General features: G+C 36.0%; 2 protein-coding genes across 6 annotated transcripts; one reads left to right on the forward strand and one right to left on the reverse strand.

The window, feature by feature from the left end:
• Nucleotides 1–279: 279 nt before the first annotated feature.
• LOC112567672 (activating signal cointegrator 1 complex subunit 2-like) lies at nt 280–10,139 on the reverse strand. Of its 2 annotated transcripts, none has more exons than XM_025244402.1 (17): nt 10,005–10,139; nt 8,733–8,894; nt 8,155–8,213; nt 7,650–7,761; nt 6,920–7,117; nt 6,469–6,701; nt 5,930–6,004; nt 5,384–5,494; nt 5,123–5,194; nt 4,625–4,699; nt 4,198–4,417; nt 3,760–3,867; nt 3,108–3,211; nt 2,545–2,682; nt 2,074–2,265; nt 1,517–1,589; nt 280–905 (listed from the first exon to the last, which is right to left on the reverse strand). In XM_025244402.1, the coding sequence occupies exons 1-17, from the start codon at nt 10,074–10,076 to the stop codon at nt 660–662; spliced, it is 2,250 nt and encodes a 749-aa protein (XP_025100187.1). In that variant the 5' UTR covers nt 10,077–10,139; the 3' UTR covers nt 280–659. The 2 variants fall into 2 exon arrangements, with proteins under 2 accessions (XP_025100187.1, XP_025100186.1); XM_025244401.1 differs by having other exon boundaries at nt 4,198–4,420.
• A 64-nt stretch (nt 10,140–10,203) lies between these two features.
• Nucleotides 10,204–25,399, forward strand: LOC112567671 (hemicentin-2-like). Of its 4 annotated transcripts, none has more exons than XM_025244400.1 (17): nt 10,204–10,270; nt 11,358–11,439; nt 12,202–12,534; nt 13,006–13,175; nt 13,527–13,653; nt 14,454–14,581; nt 14,971–15,115; nt 15,589–15,927; nt 16,168–16,250; nt 16,561–16,801; nt 17,854–18,021; nt 18,502–18,648; nt 18,927–19,040; nt 19,494–19,524; nt 20,020–20,132; nt 20,541–20,590; nt 21,083–25,399. In XM_025244400.1, the coding sequence occupies exons 2-17, from the start codon at nt 11,385–11,387 to the stop codon at nt 21,257–21,259; spliced, it is 2,421 nt and encodes an 806-aa protein (XP_025100185.1). In that variant the 5' UTR covers nt 10,204–10,270; nt 11,358–11,384; the 3' UTR covers nt 21,260–25,399. The 4 variants fall into 4 exon arrangements, 3 of the variants coding, with proteins under 3 accessions (XP_025100185.1, XP_025100183.1, XP_025100184.1); XR_003099856.1 differs by having other exon boundaries at nt 10,205–10,270; nt 13,521–13,653; nt 17,854–18,027; nt 18,510–18,648; nt 21,083–21,174; XM_025244398.1 differs by having other exon boundaries at nt 10,205–10,270; nt 13,521–13,653.
• The last annotated feature ends 39 nt before the right edge of the window (nt 25,400–25,438 follow it).

Genomic DNA, 25,438 nt, shown 5'->3' on the forward strand with positions numbered 1-25,438 from the left:
CGACACCCAATCGTCACTGTATTGGTGACAGGCGCTAACCTTTGCGCCACACGGACCGCCCTGAGAGACGGGGAGAGAGAGTAGGGACAGAGAGAGACAAGAGGATGTAGGTGAAGACAAAATGTTTGGATTTCTTCTTTGTTGCTGTTGTTGATTGACGACGACGACGACGATCAATGATGATGATTGATGAATGATCGATTGATGATGATGATGAAATGCACGTCCTAACAATTCTCCTCCTGATACTATGTCATTCACTCATTTCGAAATCCCTGCTGTCAACAGGAAATTTTTATTTTGCCATGTTTTCAGAAGACAAGATTCACACAAAAATGAACAGCTTGATAGTTTGATGTACAAAGTTACTTTCAAACATTAACTGAATCTTAACGTTTCCGAAATCCGCGTTAGAATTTCAAGCTCTCACAAACCGGTCCTTCGTGACTAGTTGCTAGATACTAGGCCCTTTGTGGGAGCAGTTGAACGAAAGTGGTTCACAGTGACTAAGAAGCATTATGTGGAAAGACGTTGGATATACAAGGTGGAAGCCAGACTCAGTCCTCGACATTCTCCGATAATCAAGGTACCCATTTCTGGCGGCTGGGTGGACGGCAGCTAAGTTTTCCACTAACAGGCTTGTGACTGGTTTACACAAATTAGAACATTCCTTTCTTCATCTTCTTGTCTGCCATTGCTCGCCGATTGTGGTTCGCTCGCGATCCCTTGTGAGATTCTTTCCAGCGGCGATTCCTGAGAACTTGGTCCGTCTGGCCAGCACCTCTCCCCCTGCCCTTCACATCATACTTGCCGGAAGTTTCTTGCTGGCTCCTTCCAAACTTGGCTTCCTGTCTGGCTCTCACTGTGGCGGGATCTTCTACAAACGCTTCCGGTCTGTCCTGTTCCTGTAGAAAAGGAAATAAAACGCACGCATAAGTGCCCAGTCTCTAAGAGTTTAAAGGTCAACAAAAGTGCTGTCATAGACTGTCATTGAGGCAGTTCCCCAATGCGAAGTATGCAAGGGAGTTAGGGGGAAGAGGGATAGGAGAACCAGCAGCTGTCCTTATGCGGAATGCGAGACGTACAGGTGAGAATGGAGCTGTGCGACTGAGATTGGGACAGTTACAATTCTTATGAGACGGACCGTCATGCTTATGGACACAACAATCAAAGCTTTTCACAACCATGGCAGTTTAATCACACTCGTAGTTGAGACTGCCTGCTCCCCGAGACTCTTGACAGCTGGCGAGCCTACCACTTGCCTGCTGTACCGATTGGGACAGGCGCTAAAACGATTTTGAAACTTGAGTTCTCGAGATAACAGGCCTACAAACATCAGGTTGCATACGCTTGGAAAAAAAAAAAATACTGAGATCAGTATGCACTCGGACATGCTCACATTGTCAAAGCTACAGCCAATAGGAAAGCACAGATATGTTAATTATATTATATATGTTAGTTAGATGTATCCATTCCTGCCGTCACACGTTTGATGGGGTAAAAATATGTTTGTCACCTCTTCTGATGATTCTTCACTTTCTTCAGGTCTGGACTCTTTTTGCTGGAGAACTCTTGGCACAGTGAAGGGTCTGAAATTTATTAACCTCAAAATAACTCCAATTCTATTTGAGAGTAATAATGTAACTATATCTTAAATAATAAGAGATATAGCCTTACTAATAGAGTCACAAGAAATTTAACGTTTAACAAACATGTTTTTATAATAATATTTGAAAATATTAGTAAAGGCTAACAAACATCCCTATCATTATTCAGATTTGCTGATAAATGATAAGTTTTGAAAGATGTTTACAGTCATTACGGCGTTCGTGAATGTTTATTTAGTGTTTGAAACAGTCCCTCCGTCCAACCAGCAGAGATGAGTACCTGATTTGTCAGAGAACATGCAAGATATAATCCGTGTACTTTGGAGTTGTTATTTACCTTTTACAGTCATGCAGAACAATGATATGCCACTGAGCAACTCTGCATAAGTTCTTTTGTGATAGAGAGACACATATTGTAAACAAGTCTGTTTTATCATACTTATTTCCTGTACCAAGCTGTACACACCTTTGCTGAGTCAATTCATCCGCTGAGTCAGCATCATCTGCTCCAACATTGAGGGCATCATAAGTGTCATCATATTCATCCTCATACACCTGTTTGTCATACATGCTCGGCACATCCATGCTGCCATATGCATCATACAATGGCTTTAGCTCGTCAATAGTGCTTTTGTCATTTAGTACTGCCTCTTTGTTCCTGCACAAATGTTTGTACTTTAATAAAGAATGGGTCAATTGGTTTGAGAAAAGATTGCAAGAAACCTAGGATTACGTTAAATTAACAAGACTCAAACTAAAGGCAAGATCAGCTTTGCACTTGAAAGAGCTGTTATTTATTGGATGTAAGCTCCCCTTCTGTTTGGTTGGTATAGACCCCCTTCCCATACACAAACACTGAAGCTAAACTGCTGGAATAGCCAGTGGATAATAACGCTCTTAATCTTCTCTGGCTGTTGGCAAAGGCAAGAATTATTACCTTTTCCCTTTATGGATGGCACTAACATTGACAGCATCAGTATGGAAGACGTCAAAGTCATCGTTGTCAAAAATGTTTCTTCTTGCTTCAATCTCAAGAGGCTCGAGAGAGTTCACGACTTGTGAAGGTGCATCGTTTCTGAAATAATATAAGCTATCACCTCAGTCACTAAGTATAAGGAAACACAAGTGTGTCTGCAAGGATTTTTAAGAGAGAAGGGGAGAAGAAAGAAACTCTACCGCCAGCTGATTTCAGATGATGAAAAATACTTTACACACAAAATAAAGGAGTTTACTTAGCTGAACACATTTGGTATGTGAGAGGATTTGCGAATGTCTTTAGCTCATGTGAAATATATGTCTCAATCTTATCCTTTTCATGAAGTTGTTCTTGTTCTTCCTATAAACAGTTGTCTCAAGAGCAATTTTTCATTCTTATGCATTAGGACCCCTCTCTCTCTTTCTTAGTGAGATGAAAAAAAAATTAAGCATTGAAAGGACTGGCAGCTTCTTGCTTTAGCATAAAACTCCTTAATAGGTTTGTTACAAGCGTGTTTGCCTCACCCTTCCTGTGGCTGACTGAAGTGTTTCAGAGAGTCTGGAAGTTTATCTTCAAGAAAAGCGCTAACCGCTAGCTCTGGATTGTAGTCAAACTCTGCCAGAGCTGCCTGAAAAGATTAAAACATTAAAATAATCACACTGTCTTTTCTGTATCAATAAACAAAGTCAAGACAATGACACCTACTTGACTTTTGATATGGATAAATAGCTTCAAGGCAGAAGCATACATCTTTGGTTTGAAAGGATTTTGCAACAAAAGGTGAAACTGAACAAACTTTTACGCTCATCTGTCTCGTCCTCCTTAGCTCCTTTTTGTGTAAGCATTCTTTGAAAACTAAATGCTGAAATAGCAGCTTTATAACTAGAAATTGTGAATTAAGTACCTATAATCAAGCACTGTTATAATGCCTAAATAATGAGTTTTGATTTGCCCATGTAAGGTTAACCTTTCCCACTCCCCTCCAAAAATAGACTCTCCACACCACTGGCAACTATCTTTTACAAAAGGTGCATCCATCTCAAAACAGGATGTGAAGCATTGTTCTTTTGCCTTTAGAATGACTCAGTGTCTACACCCTTTTGTAAGTTTTTGAACAGGACTGGCAGTTTCAATCTACTGTATGTCTAGCTGCAGAAAGTGACCATCAGACCTCACCTTCACAAAGTCATCGCTTAGGCCAGGCAACAAATCTTTAACCGCATAAATTAAAGACTCCAGTTCAATCCCCGTAACTCGTTTAGTTCCTAGCCCAGAGTTACATTCCTGTAACATACAAAGAAAACAAACATTTTCTCCAAAGCATGACCCATTTTCAGCACTCACAGCTTCTGGATTAAAAGTGACAAAGGCTTGGCTACAAAAACAGAATTATAAAGAGAAGACAAAGGTAAAACCTTTTAGCTAAATGTCTGAATGTAGACGTTCATAGAAACTGCTGGAACTTGAGTCTAAACACTCAGTCACATGTAACTCTGATGTACATTTATCTATCATAAGAAATTTATGAGCATGAAACAAAATCCAAAATTTTTTTAATTCCATTCTACGCTAATTTCTATTTATGTCATCAGTGTAAATGTCTAGCGTGCATACTGAGACACTGAAATGATGTGGAGAAGCAGACGCTGCAACAGGTGTATCCTGTGGCTTTAACTCTGCATCTGTGTTTGATGGAAGAAGAGGAGGGCATGGTGAACCATCCGGACTTGTCCGTCCACCAGTGTTGGTGTTGCCCTTGGGTTTTTTGCGTGTCCCATGGGCTGCAAAAGCATTGTTGATGGCTTCCTGAATGTACTTGCAATGGGCGTCATCTCTTCTGCATGTCAAGGAGGATCAGAAGCAACAGAGACAAGATGTAAATAGCTTACTGATGTTCTTTTTGTTTTTTTTAAAATGCATATCAATAAGCCAGTTAATTGAGGTCAACTCTCCTTTACCCTCCCATCTTCACACACTTTCAGAAATAAAAAAAGACATATTATATGATTCTTAATTAAATGAAAAAGTTATAAAAGGATACAACACTCCTGCAGCTTGAGACAGAATTTCCAAATCATCTTGAAAACTGTACTGTCCTTCATAGTCTGCAAGGAACCTTGATTAAAAAAAAAAAAGTTTTATATGTTCTTCAAAAGTTGCAAAAACCACAATAATAACTGTTAAGTTCATTCAAAATATTGTGAATCAAACAGGTCCAAAATGTTAAAAGAAATCAATCTGGGTGTATGAAAATGAGAGTAAACAACAAGAGCACATTATTGACACCAAATTCTTTACATAAAATTAATCTTAATAACTAAGGGCTGGCTGGCAAGTCAAAAAGTCTTGAAACAGATTGTTCAAGAAAATCAGTATCTCTCACTCATGTATCTAAACATGCCTGCACCCAACCACATGCATACATGGATGCACCCAACCACTCACGCCCGCGTGCACACACACGCAGGCATGGAGATATCAAAATCCTACTGCAAGCATTAAAACTCAGCTATGTTTAATTTTAATGTTATTGGTCTACCTTTTCTCTCCTAAGACATCTGACATTGTACTTAGAAAATCTTCCACATGCTTGCTAATCTCATCAGGAGTACTGAAACAACAAATGAATATTGCATACAGTCAGATAAAAAAAAAATTTTTTTCTTTTTTAACAACTCTTTAGTTAAAACATCAGAATTTATATCATTTGTATCATAACTGCTAGTAAGACAGTTTCATACATATAAATACTCATTTTCCAACACCATCCTATAGCTGACTAATTTATAATTGCACATACTTCAGTTTTTCCATCACTGGTTGCAGACATGTGTGAGATAAAATCAGATGAAAGGTCATCAGCAAATGCTGACGTGCCTGCTGTAGTTTAAAACGAAACAACTGCTTCTCCCTAGGTGGGAAAAAAGAAGGCATATTTGAAACACAGCAGCAGGTAAAATTCTCTTCTTATATAAAATACATATCATCAAACTGCACTTTTCCAATGCATATTTAATGCTAACCAAAGAAGATCTGGTATCTGTTTGATAGTCTAACCTCCAGAGTGTCATTCCTGCTCTTCCATGTGTTAAAACTACTCTAACAACTCTAAAAGCTAACTACTGCATTGACCTTTGTCCTACATTATTTTCATATAAAGATATAAATATATTATTGAATGCTTTTAAGTGGTTCTCAATATCTTCATAATAAAATACACACATTTATGTGTACTTGTAGACAGTAAGTATCATTATGCATGAATTTTTTTTGCCTACAGTGATGCATCCAAAACAGATGAAATATTTGCTGCTCGAGAGTTGTTAAGAGATCAACAGCCACATACCTCGTACTGTTGTGATGCTGTTGCTTTAGAGCTGCTTGAAATGCTGGGATCACTTTTTCATACATGGAAGCCAAACTGTAAGAAATGGATAATTTTTAATTGGCTGTCTCCCAAATGTATTCCTCTCAAAACGAGGAGAGGTCATGGGAAAAAGCTATCCTTTGCAGGAATGCGATACTTTTTTTTGTAGCCAACTTCCCTTTCTCCACCCTGAATTAACTTTTAATTGCTTGAAGAAAGTAAGTCCCTGCCTAAACAATCACTTCATTTAGATAAACATCCTTTACAAGCATGATCCATGCAAAATTATGCTGTGTTCAGTTGTGTTTCAGCTCAGTGTGGTACACCAGTTCAGTGTAACATACCAAGCTTTGCTTATTAAAATATTTTGACTATAAGAATAAATACATTTTAATCCACAGGTAGTGGATTTAAAAAGTATGCAGAATATTTTAAACATCCAAGATTCACTAATGTAGAAAAGTAAAGATTGCCTGTAAAAGAACTCGCAGATTTAAGAATTTAAAACAAAGACTTACTGTTGGCAAAACTGGAACTCATGAAGCACACTGCAAGAAGGAGGGTAGATGGTCAGAAAGGTGGCAAGGGAGACGGCCGTGTCAGACAAGAAAAGCAGCAAGTCATAAAATTCCTCATTGCTCATGTTCTCCAAATTACGAACTTCTTGTCTACTCTGTCCCTGAAGCTTTTGTGGCGTTGTATCTGGGGAACTTGACTCCATCCCGCTCCTGATAACAATGTTGCTGAGGACCTTTAGACATATGGATGCCCAACAAATTTACGTAGACAATTTGTTTTCTTTCCAGGACTGTGCAAAAAATGCCTTTGGCTTGGTCAATGACCTATACTTTTTGGATCAACAACCACCTCCTCTTTTCTTCAAAGTTATGAAAATTGATGAACTATTTAACAAATGTAGTTGCCTGATTTCTGGAAAAATACAAACATTTTAAATCAAAATATGCTAACCTGAAGAAGGGTGGGTGCAGTTGCTCGTAGATCATCTAAGTAGCGTGGCTGATGAGTAAATATATTTGTTACCATCTTGGTTAACAATGGACCGTTGCTGTGCCCATACAACGCACACAAGTCCAGAAGTTTGGGAATATCAAAGAGAAAGTTCTCGTACAGAATCTCTCCAAATACTTTAGGTGTTATCCAGTTTTCCTAAGTAAACAAACAAGCACATAAAAATAAAAATAATAAATTCATTAAACCCCGTATGTCTTCATTTTTGTTGTCATTTTCAGTTTTTTATGATGAGGCTTTACAACTGGAGTCAAGGAAATGACTCAGAATTGTGTATCAAAACTCCCTGAACTACATCAAAGAATAAGCTAAACAATTTTTCAAAGGTTAAAGAATTACACACATGAACAGATTATTGATTATTATTATGTTAAAAGCAAATTTAGAGAATAAAGTGTACACAAATACACTAGTAAACATAGTAATCATGCCATGGATACAATATTGTTACTTTTAAAACCTTGTTTTTAACATTATGGCAAGATTTAACATTATGGCAAGATGAAACAATTTGTCTTCTCATACTCTTGTTATTTAGGTTGCAAGGACTTAAGATCTATAGTTGACCAGAAGTCTGCATTGGATGGCTTTGATATCCCTGTTATCGACTATACCTTAAATACATGCAGTACAGTCTTCAGCACAAAGCCTCAAGGCACTGCCACAATACCTTTGACTCTTTGTGCGTGGACATGCGTAAGTATGTGAAGAAAATAAGCCGCATCACTTGACTGTGGACTTCCTGGGCATTGGTGGGTATGCTGTACTGCCTGTCGTATGACCTGGAAATTTTCCATGCTCACCTCCATTTCAACAAGCCACCAACATTATAAAGCCAAAATTTAAGAAAATCTTAAAAAAAAATTTAGTAAGTGTATGACACCAGTCAGGTATGACTTCTGCTGGACAGTATTTATTTTTTCTTTGTTTTTTTTTTAAAAAGAGCCACTAGGTGCAAACTACGAGATGCAGGGTCAGTGAAATATGGATTAGAAGTGTATGAAATCAATACCTCATCTGGACAAAGATGTGAAGCACTTATTTAATACCCATCTACCTCCTTTTAAGTAATGCATATAACCAGATTGTAACTAAATGTCATGATTACAAAAGTTTCATGAGAACTGGATGTCCCTCACTTGATACAAAGAATTTTGCTAAAAAAAATGTATTACCTTGGAGCAAACCGAAGAAAGGAATCCAATGTATGATGTAATGTCTCATCAAATATAACCTGTATGATGTAATGTCTCATCAAATATAACCATGTTGCATTACTCCCTCAACAAAATTGGATATCACAAAACAGAAGAGAGAAAGAGAGAAAGCAAAATTAAGCAACTGTTCAAACTTTTACAGGTTTGTAGCAGTAGTAAGATTTGTGAATAGGAAATCAAGTAAATTTTTGTAATGAAGTAATATCTTCCTTCAAGTATGAGAAGCAGTGAAGGCAACACAAGTCGCAGTGGTTATACATTAGAAAGATAAAGATTGTGTGTGTGTGTGTGTGCAGTCTATAGCTAGATAATTGAAGAGAACAAGTTGTCTATTATTTATTTTTCACTTTAAACAATTGGAAAATTTCAAACTTGTGTAAATTTGAATGCTTTGGGTAAAAACAAGCTAATCTTTCAAAGTATAATTTGTATGATGATGGAAATCATGCATCTTCTTTAAAATAAAATAACTAACATAAGTTAATAGGCTGCTACTTGTTAACTTTTGATGAAGTAATAATTTCTGTAGTTCGTACCTGGCACCAGAATTTATGATGTGGTAGCTGTAGGAGCCATCTTAGATCTGTGGCAATGTAATGCAGTCTCTCCAACCATTCACCTCTCTGACCCTGGTCACTCAAGTCATTAGGTGGTGGCATGTATGTCACAAATCTTGTCTTGCTTATCCACCTGGGGTCCTGTCAAAAAAGATATTTTCACAATCAGCAGAATATAACGCGTGAGAAAGTCTGAGACACCTGACAATTGATTCTCTATTAATAAGACTAAGAATATTAGTATAAGCAAGCAAACTGGTGTCTTTATATGTCTTAAGAGGTTGAAAAAAGGTAAAGTTCGTCCTCTTTTATTTTAGGTTTTTTAGGACCACACTTTTCTCAGTGTCAGCATTTTTGTGAGGGTGATGCAAAGCTCCTCTCCCTTGGACTACTTTACCTTTCCCAACCCTCTTCTGAGTGAGGTACCCATTCCTGACAGCTGTAGTGACTAGGTTAAGTTTCATAGTATGACAAAGGTATCAAAACAATGTTCTACCATGTTAGCTTTTGGCCAAAAGAGCAATATGTTAAACAGCAAAATAACAGAGTAACATTAAAAGAGGAAAATGTCCCAGAAGTTGTAAGTTACTATCATATGTATACATATTTATTAAAGTGGATACATTCAGTCATGAAGTAATGAAAAAATAAATTAGCAAGTTTATATGGACATGTAGTGCCAGCATAATGGTGGAAGGAGACCAGAACTTCGGTCAAAGTGAGGATATCAGGAGGGGATGGTGGAGAGGAAGGTTTCAGTGTCTGTGGTTGAGGAAGAATATTTACACTGTGAGTGGGTTAGAGTTTTGTTTTTTTTGGGGGGACTCTACATTCTATGTTTTTGTTAGGTATGATGTGCATTGCTGAATACCATGCTGATGGAAACAGTGTAAAAAGAGTTTGGAGCGTTACAATTTTAATTCTTGCACTTTAGTATGAAAAATTGTAAATTGATTAATTTTACACTTTGTATAACACAAACATCAACCGTGTTTTACAAAATAAATAAATCCGTATGTTAAACTTTGTGGAAAATAAAATCGTAATGTTAAGTAATGCATGATTTTGACTAAAATGTTATATTTACAAGAATTCCCACTTTATGTAGCACTGATACGAAAGCTCGTGTTACAAATTTGTTACAGTCCCAGCGAAAATCGAAATCATAAATGATATTCTACCCCTAAAAGGCATCGCACTTATGTATACAGCATGTTTATATTGAGGTTGTTGTTCTTCAATACGTCTTACCAAGGCAGGAACAGCCGTACCACCATCGAGTATTTCTCTTTGGTCCAAAGGCAGAGCCGCAGACACCGACATGATTAAAAGAACACACGCTTATTTGTGGCAACAGAGTTTAAGACAGGAGACTATTAATTTTACTGGAGCAGAATAAAATCGTGTTTCGTGACTGCGATGCAATGTCTGCTGAGGAGTAGTCTCCCTCCACACAGTTCTCTCCCCTGAGCCGGAACAGCGCGTAGAGCAGTGGCTACACACTACACAAGGAATGTGTAAGTTTTCTACTCATAAAACTTGTACTTCTTGTCATGCATAATTATCTAAAAACATCAATATCGTAAAGGAAGTACTTTTGAAAAATTTTAACAAATCGGCGTCGTCTCCAGACAGAAAAGTTGCATTTTTCCTCATCATGTGCCCATCCTCTCGTTTTGTTCACTTGTTGCGTTTTTGCGTTTCCAAGTGTCTGCATTTGTATAAACAAACAAAAATAATGTGTCTAAGCATTAGCAAGTTTTAAGTGTGTAAGGGTAACTCGACAACCTCGTGATTCTGTGCTTGATAGAGAGAGAAAGTGGGGGAGGGCCTCAGTATGTGCACAAACTTTCATTCTGCTAGTCTATATCTGTGCTGCACACGGACTTGCATTTAAATCAAATTTATTTTATTCTTTATTTTTATTACTTTATAGTCATTTTATAATGTTTGTATACATATAAAGTTCTGTTACAAAAGAGTCTTTCAACTTTTAAACAGTCAGTATGTTGACAAAGCAAAGTGCTTGCTTTCAATAAAGACGTTAATAGTGAATATATGATCATGAGGGATTTAAATAAACGTGCAACATGCATTGCAGTATAGGAAGTTCAATGCTGTGGTGTAAATTAGTCTTAAACCGACTGTATTTTGTTCTGAGTAAGTAGTTTTGCCTGGGCAATATTGGTAATAATTAATTTTACTTAAAGGTTAGCAGTGAAAGAGTGTTGAAAGAAATGCTGTCAAAAACTTATCCTCCATCCAGAAAATCCCAATTATTTTAAAGGGTTTACATATATATGCCTAAAATAAAGAAAGATATACACTAATAGTAAATGATGTCAGTGAAGTGCAGAGTGGGCTGCTGTGTTCCACAAAAATAAATATTAATATTATAAAAACTCAAACACTATTCTGTGCACAATATTTTATTGTTAGAAAATTACTTTGTGTGAACTTTCTAGGTTTAGGCTTCTTCACAGGCTTTTGAAAGATAATGGTTGTCAGCATGAAGCCTGTAATGGCCATAATAAGTGGTTTCGCATGGCAATCATCAAGTTCAAATGTCGCCCTTTTCTCACGGTCACACCTTTCTCTTGGTAGCCTAAATACACTTGTGCTGGTAACGCCATGGAGAGGATGTCGTACATTGCTTCTCTTTGGCTGTTGTTTTTCACCTTCAGAGGTAAATATATATTGTTTAACTTTAGCACAATAGACATTATTGAAGTAAAGTATATTATATCTGAAAAAAAGATTGCATTTTTTAAAATCATGAAACTACTGTTTAATTTGTGTTATTTATGATTATATTTTGCAGATCTTTGTGTTTCCTCTTTTTAAGTAGTTTTGTACACTGAAAATAGGTATGCCGTATGATGCTAATAAATTCACATATGTGATATATGTATTTCATGTCCCTCCATTGACATAGATAGTTCGGACATAAATTTGTAATTTATGTTTTGGCATTCCTTACCAAACTGAAATTTAGTACATGTTGAAATTATTACCAAGTGGGCTCATTTTCTTGGGTACAAAATGCATTAAATTTAAAGGCTGGTCTTTTGCCAAACATGTTTTATCTAAACATTTTTAAAACCCCAAATGTGCTATCCCTGTTTGTCATATGACATTTGCAGTGTTTCACAAACTGTTTTGCAAAATGTTTGTCTTGTGGTTTTTTCTTTTGCTTTATAATGTACAAAATTATTTTTTTAATTTTTAGAGTTCTGATGCATGTACACTTTACTGTCCAGTGATATTTTCCTAACATCATTTTCCACTTGACTGTCTCTAGGCCAGTTGTTGGAACAGTTTTAAAAATAGCTCTGTAGAAATGTTCTAGCACATAACGTTAGTAAAAAGCAATAAGCTTATGAAATGAAGATAAATTGTCATCAAGCAGAATACAATTTTTCTTTCTTCTGTATTTCTTTCTTTTTAGGCTCCCTCTCAGAGCAAGCTAAACCTCTGTTGAAAACATCTGGATCTGATGCAAAGTTTGAGTGGACATTGCTTTATCGAAACATATCCTTGTTTACAGTTTCCTTAGATGGAAACCTTACATTATTTTATACCTCACTGAGCAATCCAGGAAATGTTTATGTGGATGAAAAGTACACAAACCGCCTGAATAAATCTGACATCAAGCTTGATAAGAGTGTGACCTTCGTACTCAAGAATATCAGTGCTGCTGATGCGGGCAGATATATTTGTATTGAAGGATTAAACTCTGATCCCAGCATCCCAGACTGTGGCCAGATGCTTGTCATTATCGGTGAGATACCAAGCAATAATTACAGTGTTAATATTTCATATCTCTTTATGATTTATTATTACTTTCTTGGCATTAAGTGGCAGCACTTACTCTTTGATTAATTGTTGTAATAAGCATAAGGTTAGAAGAATCATTTCCTCTTTGTTTTTTTGCTAAACCTATATTATGTTCACAGTTTAGTTCACTCATGATCTTAAAATTTTCTTAAGTGCTGAACATTACGATAATTAAAGTATTTGGTACATTTTTTTCGTTGTTGTGTTGCTTCATTATCTTCTGTTTATTTGATAGGAATATGACAAACTATTGGTTCTCCAAGATGTATCCAAACCCCTTCCTTAAGAATATATTCATATGGAAACACATACACACATATCTACGAAACCTTAAAATGAAAAAATGCTTGAGCTTAAATATATTGCTTATCTGAACAATTGCTCAGTAAGTTTTAACTGATTGTGTTAAACGCAGAGCCACCTGACAACGTGAGTGTGGTGGCGATGGGAACTCCTGTGGCTGGAGGAAGATTTGGACTGGAATGTCATGCAGATTCCAACAGTCTTCCATCAGATCATGGGTTGAAGCCCACAGTTTTGTGGCAAGATGGAGCAGGGAGAAGTCTAGCCAACTCTGGTGATAAGGTGAGTGCTCAAGCTAGATTTTCTTGAGTGGTCTGGTAGCACAATGGACCATTATCTTGTCTTGAGCATTCTGTTCTTTCTCAGCTTGTGGTACCTCTTGACAGGGCTGGCTGTTTTGCTGTGTTGTAGCCTTAGTTACTGCTTTCTGGACTGGCACAAAACACACAGCATCCCCAGCCACCCAGTCAGGCTAGATTTTATCATAACAATTTGCATGATCCCATTATTTCCTACAATCATCATTAGCTCAGTCCTTCGCTAATGAGCTCAACAAACAATATAAGATGTTAGAGATTTAAATGGTGATGGTCACTGCAGCTGTGGTGAGATACCTTTTTTTTTTAGTTTCAGATAGAAGACAACAGACTGATATTGTCCATTGAACGTGTTGATGAGGGACAGCAGTTTACCTGCAAGGCTTCAGATGGCCTTGATGTGTGGTCAGCTAGCAGTCCACCCTACATTCTTCTTCCTGAGTGTGAGTGGGCTTTAAAAGCAGTATTTTCCACTGGTGTCTTATTATTATCATGAACTTTAAAAAAAAATTGAACCTTGTGAGATAGAGAAGATTGTGAAACCATAAAGTCTTATCTATTCACTTTTCCAGAAAAAAAAGGTTTCTATTTAGCTGCCTTCAGCTAAAAATATTCAGATATATTTTATTCTAAACTCTTTAAGCAAATTAATATTTTTCACAAGTTAGCTTCACATCAAACAATAATAACAGTTTAATATAAATCTTAAATTATAATCTAGATCTACCTTTGAGGTCTTTATATGATCTACCCCAGTCAACAGATCCACCCATTATCATCTTGCATCTCCTGCATGGTTTTATTGACTCAGAAAATAAGGAATAGTAGGAAATTATTCTAATTGCTGATGTGCTTGTGTGTGTGTGTGGTTGGGTAGGTATATGTCTGCTTTTTCCTTGTTCTGATGATGTTTTAATTGCACTTTTATATAATGTATCCATCCAAATAAGAAAATGCCACTAACTTATTGTGAGGATTATTAAAATAATTTTCAAAATAATTTCATGTCCATGAAAGCTGAAGATGTGATGTGAGAGACCTAACTGCTAAAACTGAAGAGAACAGGCTTGAGAAAAAAATGTGGATATTCAGGGAGTAGATGAAAATATGAGGTATGCAAATGTAAACTTGCATCATCTGAAAATATACTTATCTTTGGTCTCAACTAAGGAGAACAATTTTAAATTGATGGAAAAGTTGAACATTAAATTTTATCTATTTTGTAAAATTTTTCTGGTTTTAGATGCACCTACTGAGGCTGATGTCAAGTTCTTACCTGAGCAATCTATAGTGACGACATTCATGGGAGATTCTGTTGAGCAAACATGCCAAGCAGCATGTAGACCAAACTGCACACTTATCTGGCAGAAGGTAATGAGTAAAAGTGTAATTAAAGGTAATCTATCTTTGCCAAATGTGACTAATCATTTTTTATATTCAGTAGGATTTTGTCCACCCCTTTAGACATAAACGGGATTTATTTGATAGATTAGATTTGTGTACACTGTGTTTTTCAATCCATTTTGAAAACTATTAACCCTGAAGTTTTGTAAAATATTCAGATATGTATTGAGTTTGTGGGAAGTTAATGTAAAACTGGTGATTTTTTTAAAAATTCATTTTGCTACGTATTATTTGTAATTTGTGAAACAAATTATTACAAATACATGTGGTGCATTCATAACAGAGTTGATGAAAGATCTCACTGGATTATTAGCTAAAATCTGCTTATAAAGAGTCATGGTCAATTCTTTTCACAGAGATTTGGAGAGGATTACATAAATGAGACAAAGGATGGAATCCTAAGCTTGCCAGGGATCCAACGTGATAAACATGGTGTCTATCGATGTCTGGCATCCAATACACATGGTAGTGCCTTTCGAGACTTCATTGTTGACATTCAGTGTGAGTGTTTTAATTGAATAAAATTTATTGTTTATAGTTTTGGTTGTTTGTGGTAGAGGCAAACTAGGTGTGTTAAAACAAATGAACATGAATGATGTCAGTTTCATTGTCTCAATGCATGTGAAGGGCATAAATAAGGATTGTGAAGTGAAAGAAAAGGATCGTTAAAAAGGTTGGAAAAAGCTTGGGCAAGTTGCAGCGTTTCAAGTGGAAACTGTTGTCATCTCAACCAGCTGTCCAGTTGAGGACTTAGCCTTAGAGCTGAAAATTTGCCATAATTTTGGTTTGTTCTTTGTTCTACATCTTTATAACTATTTCATGGATCCTATTCAGTGCAGTGAGCTTGCCTTTTGGCTGAGATATTGCAGTTTTCAAATTAACTTATTAATAATTATTGATGACACATGCCATATTTTGTTAAGACTGAAGATGTTTTTGAAGTCTTTTACATTTGTTGTCTTTTGTTTACTCAGATGCACCTAGTCTTCAGAATGTCTCTGTCAACGGAAATGCTGTGGACAGAGCGTCAGTGATGGAAAATGAAGCAGTTAATATGTCCTGCACCTTTGACAGCAATCCTGCACCTACTGTGATGTGGACAAGCAAAGAGAACACAAGCTTAATGTTGCAGAATGATAGCTTTGTATTATACCAGTCCCACAGAGTAATGCAGAATGGAATTCCTCGTATTTTGTATACTTCCTATTTTTTCATTGCCCAGACTGTTTGTACTCAAACTGGTGAATATTTCTGCAAAGCTAGAAATCCACGGGACTCAGTCACAGATGGAACTGTTAATCTTTTTGTAAAATGTGAGTCCTGTTTTATCATGTTCTTATTCTCTGCTGCTTTTATGGCGGTTGTTGTGGCTGGGATATTTCTTTTTAACATGTGTAGGTGGACTTGCATTAGTTAATTAGTGAACCTGAAATGTTAGGAATATTTGCCTATTTCCAGAATTTGCAGAATTTTTTCTTTATTTCTTTGTCCTTTTTTTTCATATTATCAATTTCATGCAAACTGCATGATTTTGGCTTTGAACTAATTTCCAGGCATGCCACGCTACACCGAAGGAGGGGGCCTTTCTAAATTATATATAATTGAGCTTGGCAAACCACTACGCATTAATTTTCAGGTAATGTGTTGATGGAAGGAATTAGATTTCATATGTACATTGCTATGATTGACAAAGGCTAGGATTAAATCCGTGATTTGTTTCCATTTTGCTAGAAATATCGTATGGTACAATTTTTAAACTGTACCATTCTTGAATGTTTTCTAAGGTTCTTGGCCATAGGTCTGTTAGAGTACTGTTAACTAGTGACAGTGGGAAACCTGCCACCTAGTCTGTTTTTTTTGTTTTTGTTTTGTTTGTTTGTTTTTTTAACGTCTTTTAGCAAATGTATTCAACAAAACTGTGAAAATAATGTTTTTCTTCTGTTCAGGTTGTTGGTTACCCATCTCCCACTATCAGTCGCATTATTTCAGAAGATTCTAATGGTGTGCGAGCACTGGTGAGTGATGAGTGGTCCATAAAGAAACAAATTGATGATAAATCTCCAGCACTGACAAATTTCTCCCTGCAGCTTGATGCCACTGCAAGTAAAAACTTCGACCATGATTATTATCTGACCATTGAGAACAATGAAGGCAACATGGACTTGGCTTTTAGACTGATGGAAAGAGGTAATTCTGAGTCAGTTTTCATGTTTTATTCACCAAGATGACTCTTTTAAAAAATTTTCTTGATGTATTCAAATACTTTACATTTCTTACAACAGTAATCCTGCCCTAAGTATAAACAGAGTCTCATCTGAAACTTGACCTTGTTTTCGTATGACAGTGATATTTCTATTCTTATTATTGCATTCCTGAGAGGTGTAGAAAACCATTGAAATCATGGAGACAACAGATGGAAAACATACGCCTTAGCAAAATATTCTGTAACAGGCCCCATATGCATGTAAATCGAATGAGGACAACTCCTTTTACCTGCTACTCGTGGAGTGCTAGTCAAGACCTAGACATGCTTATGGCCTTTTGGGATATCGCATGCACAGACTGGCAGCAGGGACAACTGCTTCTATTTTTAGAAGTGGCGAAAACCTGATGATAATAACATGAAACTGCAGTCTGGAAATAACATGGAATGGCTTTCTGAAAATGACATGAAACATGTTGGGAGTAGTGCTGGATAGCAGTCTGACAACACTCCAAATGGCATTTTATTGATGAAGTAGCTTTTCTTATCTGGACAAACATGGATGAACCTTTCACCAAATTTATGAGAGCTTTTATATTATAGCTTTTATATTTATATGCTAATTCACTTTTATATTTATATTACCCTCATATAAAAACTTTTCCAGGTGTAGTCAAACATTAATCTATATTTATCCAGTTATGAACGGCCTTTAAATGGTGCTTTGGCAATTTTGGAGAGCCCATGTTCTGATATTTAGTTCTGGTGCTTCATGTGACTGAAGGCCCTTCTTAATCAGTTACATGTCCAATTTGGTAAAAAATTGCCAAACATATTTCATCTCTTCTCTGAAAAGAGATTGATGAAAAAGGTGAGGATGAGTGCATGAAAAACTCACACAGGACAACAGGCAAACAGTTAAATAGATATTGGTTGGTATTGACTTCTAGGCCAGCTATTAGAATCTGAAACAACCTGTACCTTAAGCCGACTTTTCTTTCACAATGTGCTTTCCATGTTTTGTGCGTAATGATAGGGCCTCCGAAACAGCCTCACAACCTGACTTGTATTAAGTCTGAGGAATCAAGCATTTTACTGAGCTGGCAAGCTGGTTTCCATGGCGGTGACAGTCAAAGATTTGTTGTGGAGTACCAGTCATTTAGCGAGCCCAGAAATGAACAGTGGGAGTCGGTGCCAGTTTCTTTTACAGGTAAGGCTTTAATTGTTTGATACTATGAACTCCTCACCTTTTCATTTTACTCTTCCCTGGTAGTAAATCTGCTTACTTGACCTCTACTTCAACAGTGAGACAGAATTTGTATTCTTTCACATATGGATATGTCAGAGTTGTTGTACAAAAAGTGTCTGCCATATAAAAATATTGAGCAGTTGTCATAAAGCATTGCTGTCTAAGTCAGATAAAAAAGTAGGTGAAAACTTCCATGGGCCAACCTGCCAAATAATGATCCTACATTTGTAATGTGACGTCATCAACCGTAACTCTGTCCTCAGAAAGATGTAAGGTTTATCCATCTGTGAATGTATGGTCGAGTAGTATAATAACATCTTTCACTTCTATGATTAATGATATAAATCTTACCTGCTGGGGGAAGCACTTGTAAGTGAAACCCCTGAACATCAAAGAAGTACCAATGCACAGTTTTTCTTTCAAGACTGGTGCTGGTTTTGCAGGAAAATATTGTAGACGAGGGCATGGCTGTGCAGATGACTTTGACAGATCTGAAGCCATCAACGCAGTACATAATACGTGTCAAGGCAATCAACATTTATGGCAGTACATCTTCTTCCGTCCTTACTGTTTCAACAACTGGTATGAGAAGATAGCTAAAAGTTTATACATTTTGCACAGTGTCATTTCTTGTATGAATAGCATTGAAAGATTACATATCTTTGAGGCAGAGAGTTATCATTTTCCAGTATAGATATACTGAGTGGTAGCTAAATGGATCTTGCCATTGTTGTATTTTTGCTACATGATAATGACTGACAGTAAGATGACAATATGTAGAAGTATACTATTAATGCTCGTAACTGTTTGTAGATGTATTTTGTCTGCACATTGTGTGAAACTAGTTTCTTGCTGTTTAGCTCTACAACCATCATCTGCTGGAGCAGGACCAGTTGTTGGGGGCATTCTGGCTGTTGTGGTTATCATTGGTGTCTGTGCCATCATTATCTACCTAGTGATCAGAAGGAGGCGAGGTATCAAGACTTTCTTACTTCCAGAAGATTATTAACATAAAGAAAGCAAAAATATGTTATTAACTTTTATCCATTCATGAATAAATGGGGTCTGAGATGCTGGTTGGCCTGTGAGATCATAAGTTTGCTCTCGAGTTGTGACTATGTCGTTAACATTTTGTGTTTTCGGTGACCCTTAACCACCTTCCTCTTTGCACAATTTATGGGTTATGGATTAAGCTGTGGATATGGGTTAAAGAAAACATGTGTTGCTCATATTTTACATTCTTTATCTTGATCTGTTTTTCTTATGATCTGTCAGTTTTTAAGCTTATAAATATTATTGCAGAACAAAGCCTGCTTGCTGATCAGAAAGTAAAACATGCAGCATTTTATATATGTGCCTGTCTAGGCATATTTGCATGTTTATATGTATACACAGGCATTTTAAAAATATTTTTCTTTGTTTTTCAGAGAGATTATCGTCACAGGACAAGGGTGCAGCGTATGTAAACTATTTGTGACCTCTCTTATAGTGCGAACACTTTCTGATAATATACTGCTGTGCTGTTTATATATCACATAGTGTTGTTTGCAAACTGGTCCATGCTTTGTGTAAATTAAAATTAAAGGATTGTGTAATTTATGTAAATTGTAGTATTATGTAATTTAAGTAAATGTCAGGGTTATATAATTTATATAAATTATAGGATTGTATAATATAGGAAAATTATAGATTGTATAATTAATTTTGTCTCATAAGTACATTGCTCACATAAACTAAGCTGTGTTAGTAACTGCTTCATGCTTTAGGTAAATTATAAGATTATGCAGCTGTTAGTTTTACAAGCCTTTTTCTTGAGGCTTGCATGTGGTAGGCTGGGACTTTATTTCCTTGAAATTTGACTTGGACGACTCTAGTTGTGTTGCATTCAAGTGCTTTTTTCTAAAGAAAACTTAAATAATGCCATGGATGGATTTTTGACTAATTTTTTTACAGAAAACCAATGCTCAGCTCCTCAGAGGAAGATGGTAAAGCTGGTTTGTATGAACCAGTCGCCCTGTCAACAAATTCACACTCAATTCCTTTGAACAGCATCAATAATAATCCAGGTAGAAAAACATATGGCAAACCTCTTAAATGCCAGAACACCATGATGAAAGTTAGAGTTTAACAAGTTATTATTAGTATGAATTTGAAACATGTCACATGACAAAATCTCATGAAGGAGAGTATTAGATGTCTTGCTTGTTTTGGGTGTTCGGTTGGTTTGGCAGGATCTGCAGAAATATTTAGACTTACAGACTTGTTTTAGAGATGACAGGTTAGGCTGGCTATATTTGCAGAAGTATACAGACTTTAGAGTTGTTTGACAGAGACACCGAGTCTTTACAGTACCACTGACAGTCATTTAGTGATCTTTGATCATGGTAAGTTAGTATTTAGCACTGGAATAAAGAGTTGAGAATAAAAGTATTTGTTAAGCAATTGATATTTGCCTACTTTCTTGAAACCATCAGGAAATCATAGTGGAAAGACAAGCCAATCAGCTGGTGATGATTTAAAGAAGGTGAGAATAATGATGAGAAGCAGCTCTGAACATGTATTCATCATGCTGTGAATGCATGTAAATCAATATACATTAATTGACTTGTAAAAGCTGTTTAGGATGATGTTTGTGCATGCAAGAACAAAAGGTACTTGAAATCTTCTGACTGGTCTGTATGAGGAGGCTTTTTTGGATTTGTAGCTCTTCAGCCTTCGGGAACCTTAACCTCTTATTTTCGTGCAGGAAATGGGGAAAAATCAAAAAGACAAATAATATAATTTCCATTAAAAACGTTTTAACACTGTTGGATGTCTGAGAAAGTCCAGAAAGAATGCAGAAGAGAATTGTTGGTAAAATGGTGCGTATGTGCATGCATGCATAGCTATGTGAATAGGAGCACAAACAGAGGCATGGTAAGTAGACACTTTTAAAATATTGACTGTGAATGCTAATTGCCAATCTTTTGCAGAAGTTGACTGTACTGTACCTACTGAAGAAATTTTACTTGTGCAGAATCAGGATGGCCTGATCTACGCTGACCTCGACCTTCGTGCCACTAGCTCAGAAAGGCCGGTCTTGGGAGCGCAAGATCGAGTGAATTACGAAACAATTGACTTTACACGAACAGCTCCACTTCCACCATCTCCAGAGGACATTGAGCTGCGTGAGGAGGACGAAGAACTGAAGTAGGTCTCTAAAAACTGTGGACGTAAACGCATGCATTATTTACAAGACTGAAATGTGAATTGTTATCACCAAAGAGATGGTACCACAATGATTACTGATTGGTGAGGTACGTTGTTTTTGAGAGACACTGATTCTTGCCTTTTACTGTCCATTGATTTACAATTTTTTTCAGTAAGCATTACAGAGTACATTGTTCTGAATACAATTTGATGAAAATGTTTGTGGTGCTAAGCTTTTCCTTTTTTTAAAAAAAATCTGTTATTGCACCAATTTTTTGTTAAATATTTAAATAACATTAAGTGCAATGTAGCCAGGAATCCCCAATTCCAGACGTCAACAAAGTCAGATTCTTATTTTGGTTTTCAGCCTCTGTATAGGTGTTTTGTGCACTGCAGATAGATTGTGAAATCAGTGACCTGTGTTTTAATATTTAAGATGTAAAGACACAACACATTTAGAAAGATAATCATGGAACCTTCTTCTGAAGAAGGTATTTTTAAAGATTTTTTAATTCTTGAAAGATCCACTTGTCAGTATTTCACGAACTCAGTTTTGTGGACATTTTATGGCATTCTTTATCCACTTGTCTTTTGAATGACCTACTGATGTTGTGATGTTACTTGTGGAATCTGAACTGCGATACAATTTTTAAGAACTTGCGAACGTGAGCATGTGTGCACGTGCATTAGTCTGGGTACACGGATGTTACACATTACACTTATAAAGGTGAGCAAACTTCATAGATATGATAAGTAATATGCTGGTCCTCATTATCATGTGAAGCTTTTTATACTTTGTTAAACTTTTGTTAATTTTTTGTGATGTGCCAGTGTCTACAATCAATTTTGTACTGTTGAAGGTCAATTTATGGCAGGCTCAGAGACTTTAGGCAATATAAAAAATGCATTCCATCATGCTGACTCGTGTCACTAAAAACCCTTTTTAAAACATTTTTTAAAAATAAAGACCGTTTCCTTCTTCTAGAATTCATTGTTTACTTGAAACTGATAAAATGCTCAAATTTATTTCCATAGGTTCCAGTGTATTGGTTGATGAAAGCATGAATTCGTGTGTGGATTTTTTTTATTAGAAAAGTATGAGACTGTATGAAAGCTGTGCCTGATTATTCATTCCTTTATTTTTGTCTTGGGTGAATGTTTAGGCAGTCCAGTGGTACAACAGCCATGTGCTTGTCACCAATAAAGTGAGCATCAGGTTCAGATCATGCTATTCTTTATCTGCAAATATTGTACTTGTTCATAGGGCCAGCTGCTTTTCTTTTAGTTTCTGGCTCAGCAGAACACCAATTCCCTCCCTTGAAGATCAAATGCTTGTTTGGCTTGGTAGAACTCTGGCCAGCAGACAGTGACTGAGACAAGATATGAAACTTCCCATCCCCATCCACCAAAAACCCAAATATATTTGACATTGCTAGAGGATTGTTTAAAGATCCTGCTTTAGGTTTGGAGCTACTAAGTGCTGTTGAATCTGATAGATGTGTTGATGAAAGTTTAATTAACTCAATACTGGTGCACAGACAATGTAATTTCAGCAAGTCTTTGGCGTTTGCTGCTGACCACAAGCTGGACTTGCAGTTACTTTGAAAATTTCCTGTTGTAGAAAAAGTAGAATGAATTCTCTCTAGAGCTACATATCTTGAAATGTATTTTCTGCTTGGTGTCAGAATATAATTAATGAAGACCTGAAGAATATTAAGTAATGAAACCAAGTCCTATGGAATTACAGTAAGCCTTTGTTTAACTTCAACAGTGTTTTCCTAACAGGTAGTATTTACATAAATGTATCTCGTAGCTTTAGTTGTATAAGAGGAAATCTGTTTCAACAAATAACTGAAAATGCTCCCAAACAGAGTGCAACAAACTATATTGTAGAAACAACATACTCTGCAGTTATTTATATAGATCACATTTTTTTTCTTGTGTACTTGTTAAAACTATATTTGCCTCTTTTGAGGCTTTGTTGCAGGTTTTTAGTTTTGTCATTTTGTCTGTAGTATGCATGGATGAAAGATCATAAAATGCCATATTTTAGTGTTCTTTTTCAAAACTGGGGGGAGGTAAGGGGAATCTGAAAATGGCTTTTGATGATCCACCCTATCCTGTTATCGATAAAGTAAATAGTAATTAAACACAAATAAGTAAAGACAAATATTAGTGAAGACTTCAGTTCAACAATGTTCTTTTAATACTTCAAATCCAAAGGCTAAATAAAATTTTACACATTTAAGGACAAGAGGTAATAAAAATAAAGTGCTTAAATGTTTATGGTCTTGATAATAATAATAACTGAATTGGTAGATTAAAAATTTCCTGTGCTTATTGAATTACTTGTACATATACTCATCTTAATAGTCCCTGCAAAGTCATCCAAATATTTAGGTCTTTAAAAATTGGCAACTTTCACTCATGAATACGACATTTATGTTGTGTGGTGTTTTGCCTGTAAATATTACATCATTTTGCTTTTTTATTTATTGTGTTAATAATTGTGTTTTTATGTATACACTTATGTTTTCCTTAAAATATGGTTGTGCTGTAGATTAGTGTCATGGTCATAAGCCAAAGAAAAGATGTGAGAAGCACAATAAATTTCATTGTATGCTTCAGAGAAAAACAACCCTCACATACTTAAAAAGAAAATCACACTATAACCTTGAAATGATGCATCACTAAAGTAGATTTTTTTTTTTAATAGGCTAGTTTTTAACTCCTACTTTTAAAACATGCTTTTACCCATGATTTTGTCATACATGGAGAACAGTATGCACATGTCATGTGGCACTTGTAAGAAACTAGCCAATTTGAAAAGCATCTTTAGTACAAGTTTTGTTTCAGACAGCCTCAAAATTTAACACTGAAGGCTTTTTTTGCGTAGGCTATAAAGGTCTTGCACAGCATGCGGGTCTTGTTACGACCACTCAGAGAAGTTGAATGAGTGAACACGTTATGTGAAACCCTAGCAAAAATCGAATTGACTTCCTTTGTTTGACCATTCCAGGAGTCTCAACAAAATCGTTCACGCATAATGCATTTTCTCACTGTCTACTGTCAAGAGAGTGTGTTAGTGTGTGTGCACATGCTTAGACAAACCTTTGATGTTCAGTGTGTGCTGCTTATGCTTGGACTTGTTTGATGGAAACTCAGTTGGTAGTCCATGCATAATGTAAATGTCTAAGACACTTCATACCACCACTGTTGTTGTTGGTGGTGGTGGTATGAACTACACACTGTATTTTCTTGCCTTCATGCCATAAAATATAAACTGCAGATACGATGGTGTAGGTCTGAAAGTTGTAAAATGAAAAGTCCTTACAGCAAGATCTGAAGCACTGAATATTTATAGGTTTTTTTGGATAAAATTGAAAGGGAAGAGAGGTGCTAAATTTTGAATAAATATGTTGCGCAAAAAAAGTTTGGTTAATTTACAGTCCGTGAGATATGGTATAAAAAATGGATTTATTATTTTCTGATCATTGCAAGTTCTGAAATATGTTAAATTTAGACTGCTGATTTTGCTAGACAAGCATGTAATTATTGTTAATGTATCTGTTACCCAAGTGCTCTTAAATTCTGTGTAAATATTAATCTGATATTATTTTTCTAAAGTGGAAATTGTTGAATCTGATATTGTAAATCTGATGATTAGATTATATATGTATGCTCAGCTCCTAGCTTTGTAAGGCACATACCCTGTGCACAGCTGAGAGAACATATTTCTGCCATGTCCTCAAATTCTGTCAAGTTTTTTGTTTGTTTGGCTTCTTTTTTTTTTTTGTTTTTGTTTTGTCATTAGCATTAAAAGGATTGCACTTGATGATGTTAGGCATTTGTTTCTGCATAGCGTCAGTGATTATATGAGACTACGAGAATCTTCAGTCCTGAATTAGCAGAGGTCCAGTGTGCATTTGGAAATTTATCCATCTCTCCTTTATTTGTTATTGTTAATGATCACTACCACCGTTACTTGTCTCCAACACTGATTGTGATTGATATTGGCTATTGCAGTTTTTCCCCCTGCTGCTGGAGTTGTGCCTTTATTCAAGATTTTACATATATACTTTTTTTAATTTATACATTTTTCCACTTCAGTGTAGAGTGAGCTAATAAAAATGTTTCATTTAAAGCTCATCTTTTTGTCAGATTCTTCACGTTTTATAATGTT

This window comes from Pomacea canaliculata, linkage group LG7 (genome assembly GCF_003073045.1).
Source record: "Pomacea canaliculata isolate SZHN2017 linkage group LG7, ASM307304v1, whole genome shotgun sequence".
NCBI classification, from domain to species: Eukaryota; Metazoa; Mollusca; class Gastropoda; order Architaenioglossa; family Ampullariidae; genus Pomacea; species Pomacea canaliculata.

What these genes read in the sequence shown, in the direction of transcription:
- LOC112567672 (XM_025244401.1), bottom strand. Translation starts at nt 10,076, where the DNA reads ATGTCGGTGTCTGCGGCTCTGCCTTTGGACCAAAGAGAAATACTCGAT. An exon ending in CTGCACCCACCCTTCTTCAG is followed by an intron (nt 6,702 to 6,919) that starts GTTAGCATATTT and finishes ATATGTCTAAAG; the next exon opens with GTCCTCAGCAACATTGTTAT. An exon ending in CAGCATCACAACAGTACGAG is followed by an intron (nt 5,495 to 5,929) that starts GTATGTGGCTGT and finishes TTTCCCACCTAG; the next exon opens with GGAGAAGCAGTTGTTTCGTT.
- LOC112567671 (XM_025244398.1), top strand. Translation starts at nt 11,385, where the DNA reads ATGGAGAGGATGTCGTACATTGCTTCTCTTTGGCTGTTGTTTTTCACC. An exon ending in CACTACGCATTAATTTTCAG is followed by an intron (nt 16,251 to 16,560) that starts GTAATGTGTTGA and finishes TCTTCTGTTCAG; the next exon opens with GTTGTTGGTTACCCATCTCC. An exon ending in CCTTACTGTTTCAACAACTG is followed by an intron (nt 18,649 to 18,926) that starts GTATGAGAAGAT and finishes CTTGCTGTTTAG; the next exon opens with CTCTACAACCATCATCTGCT.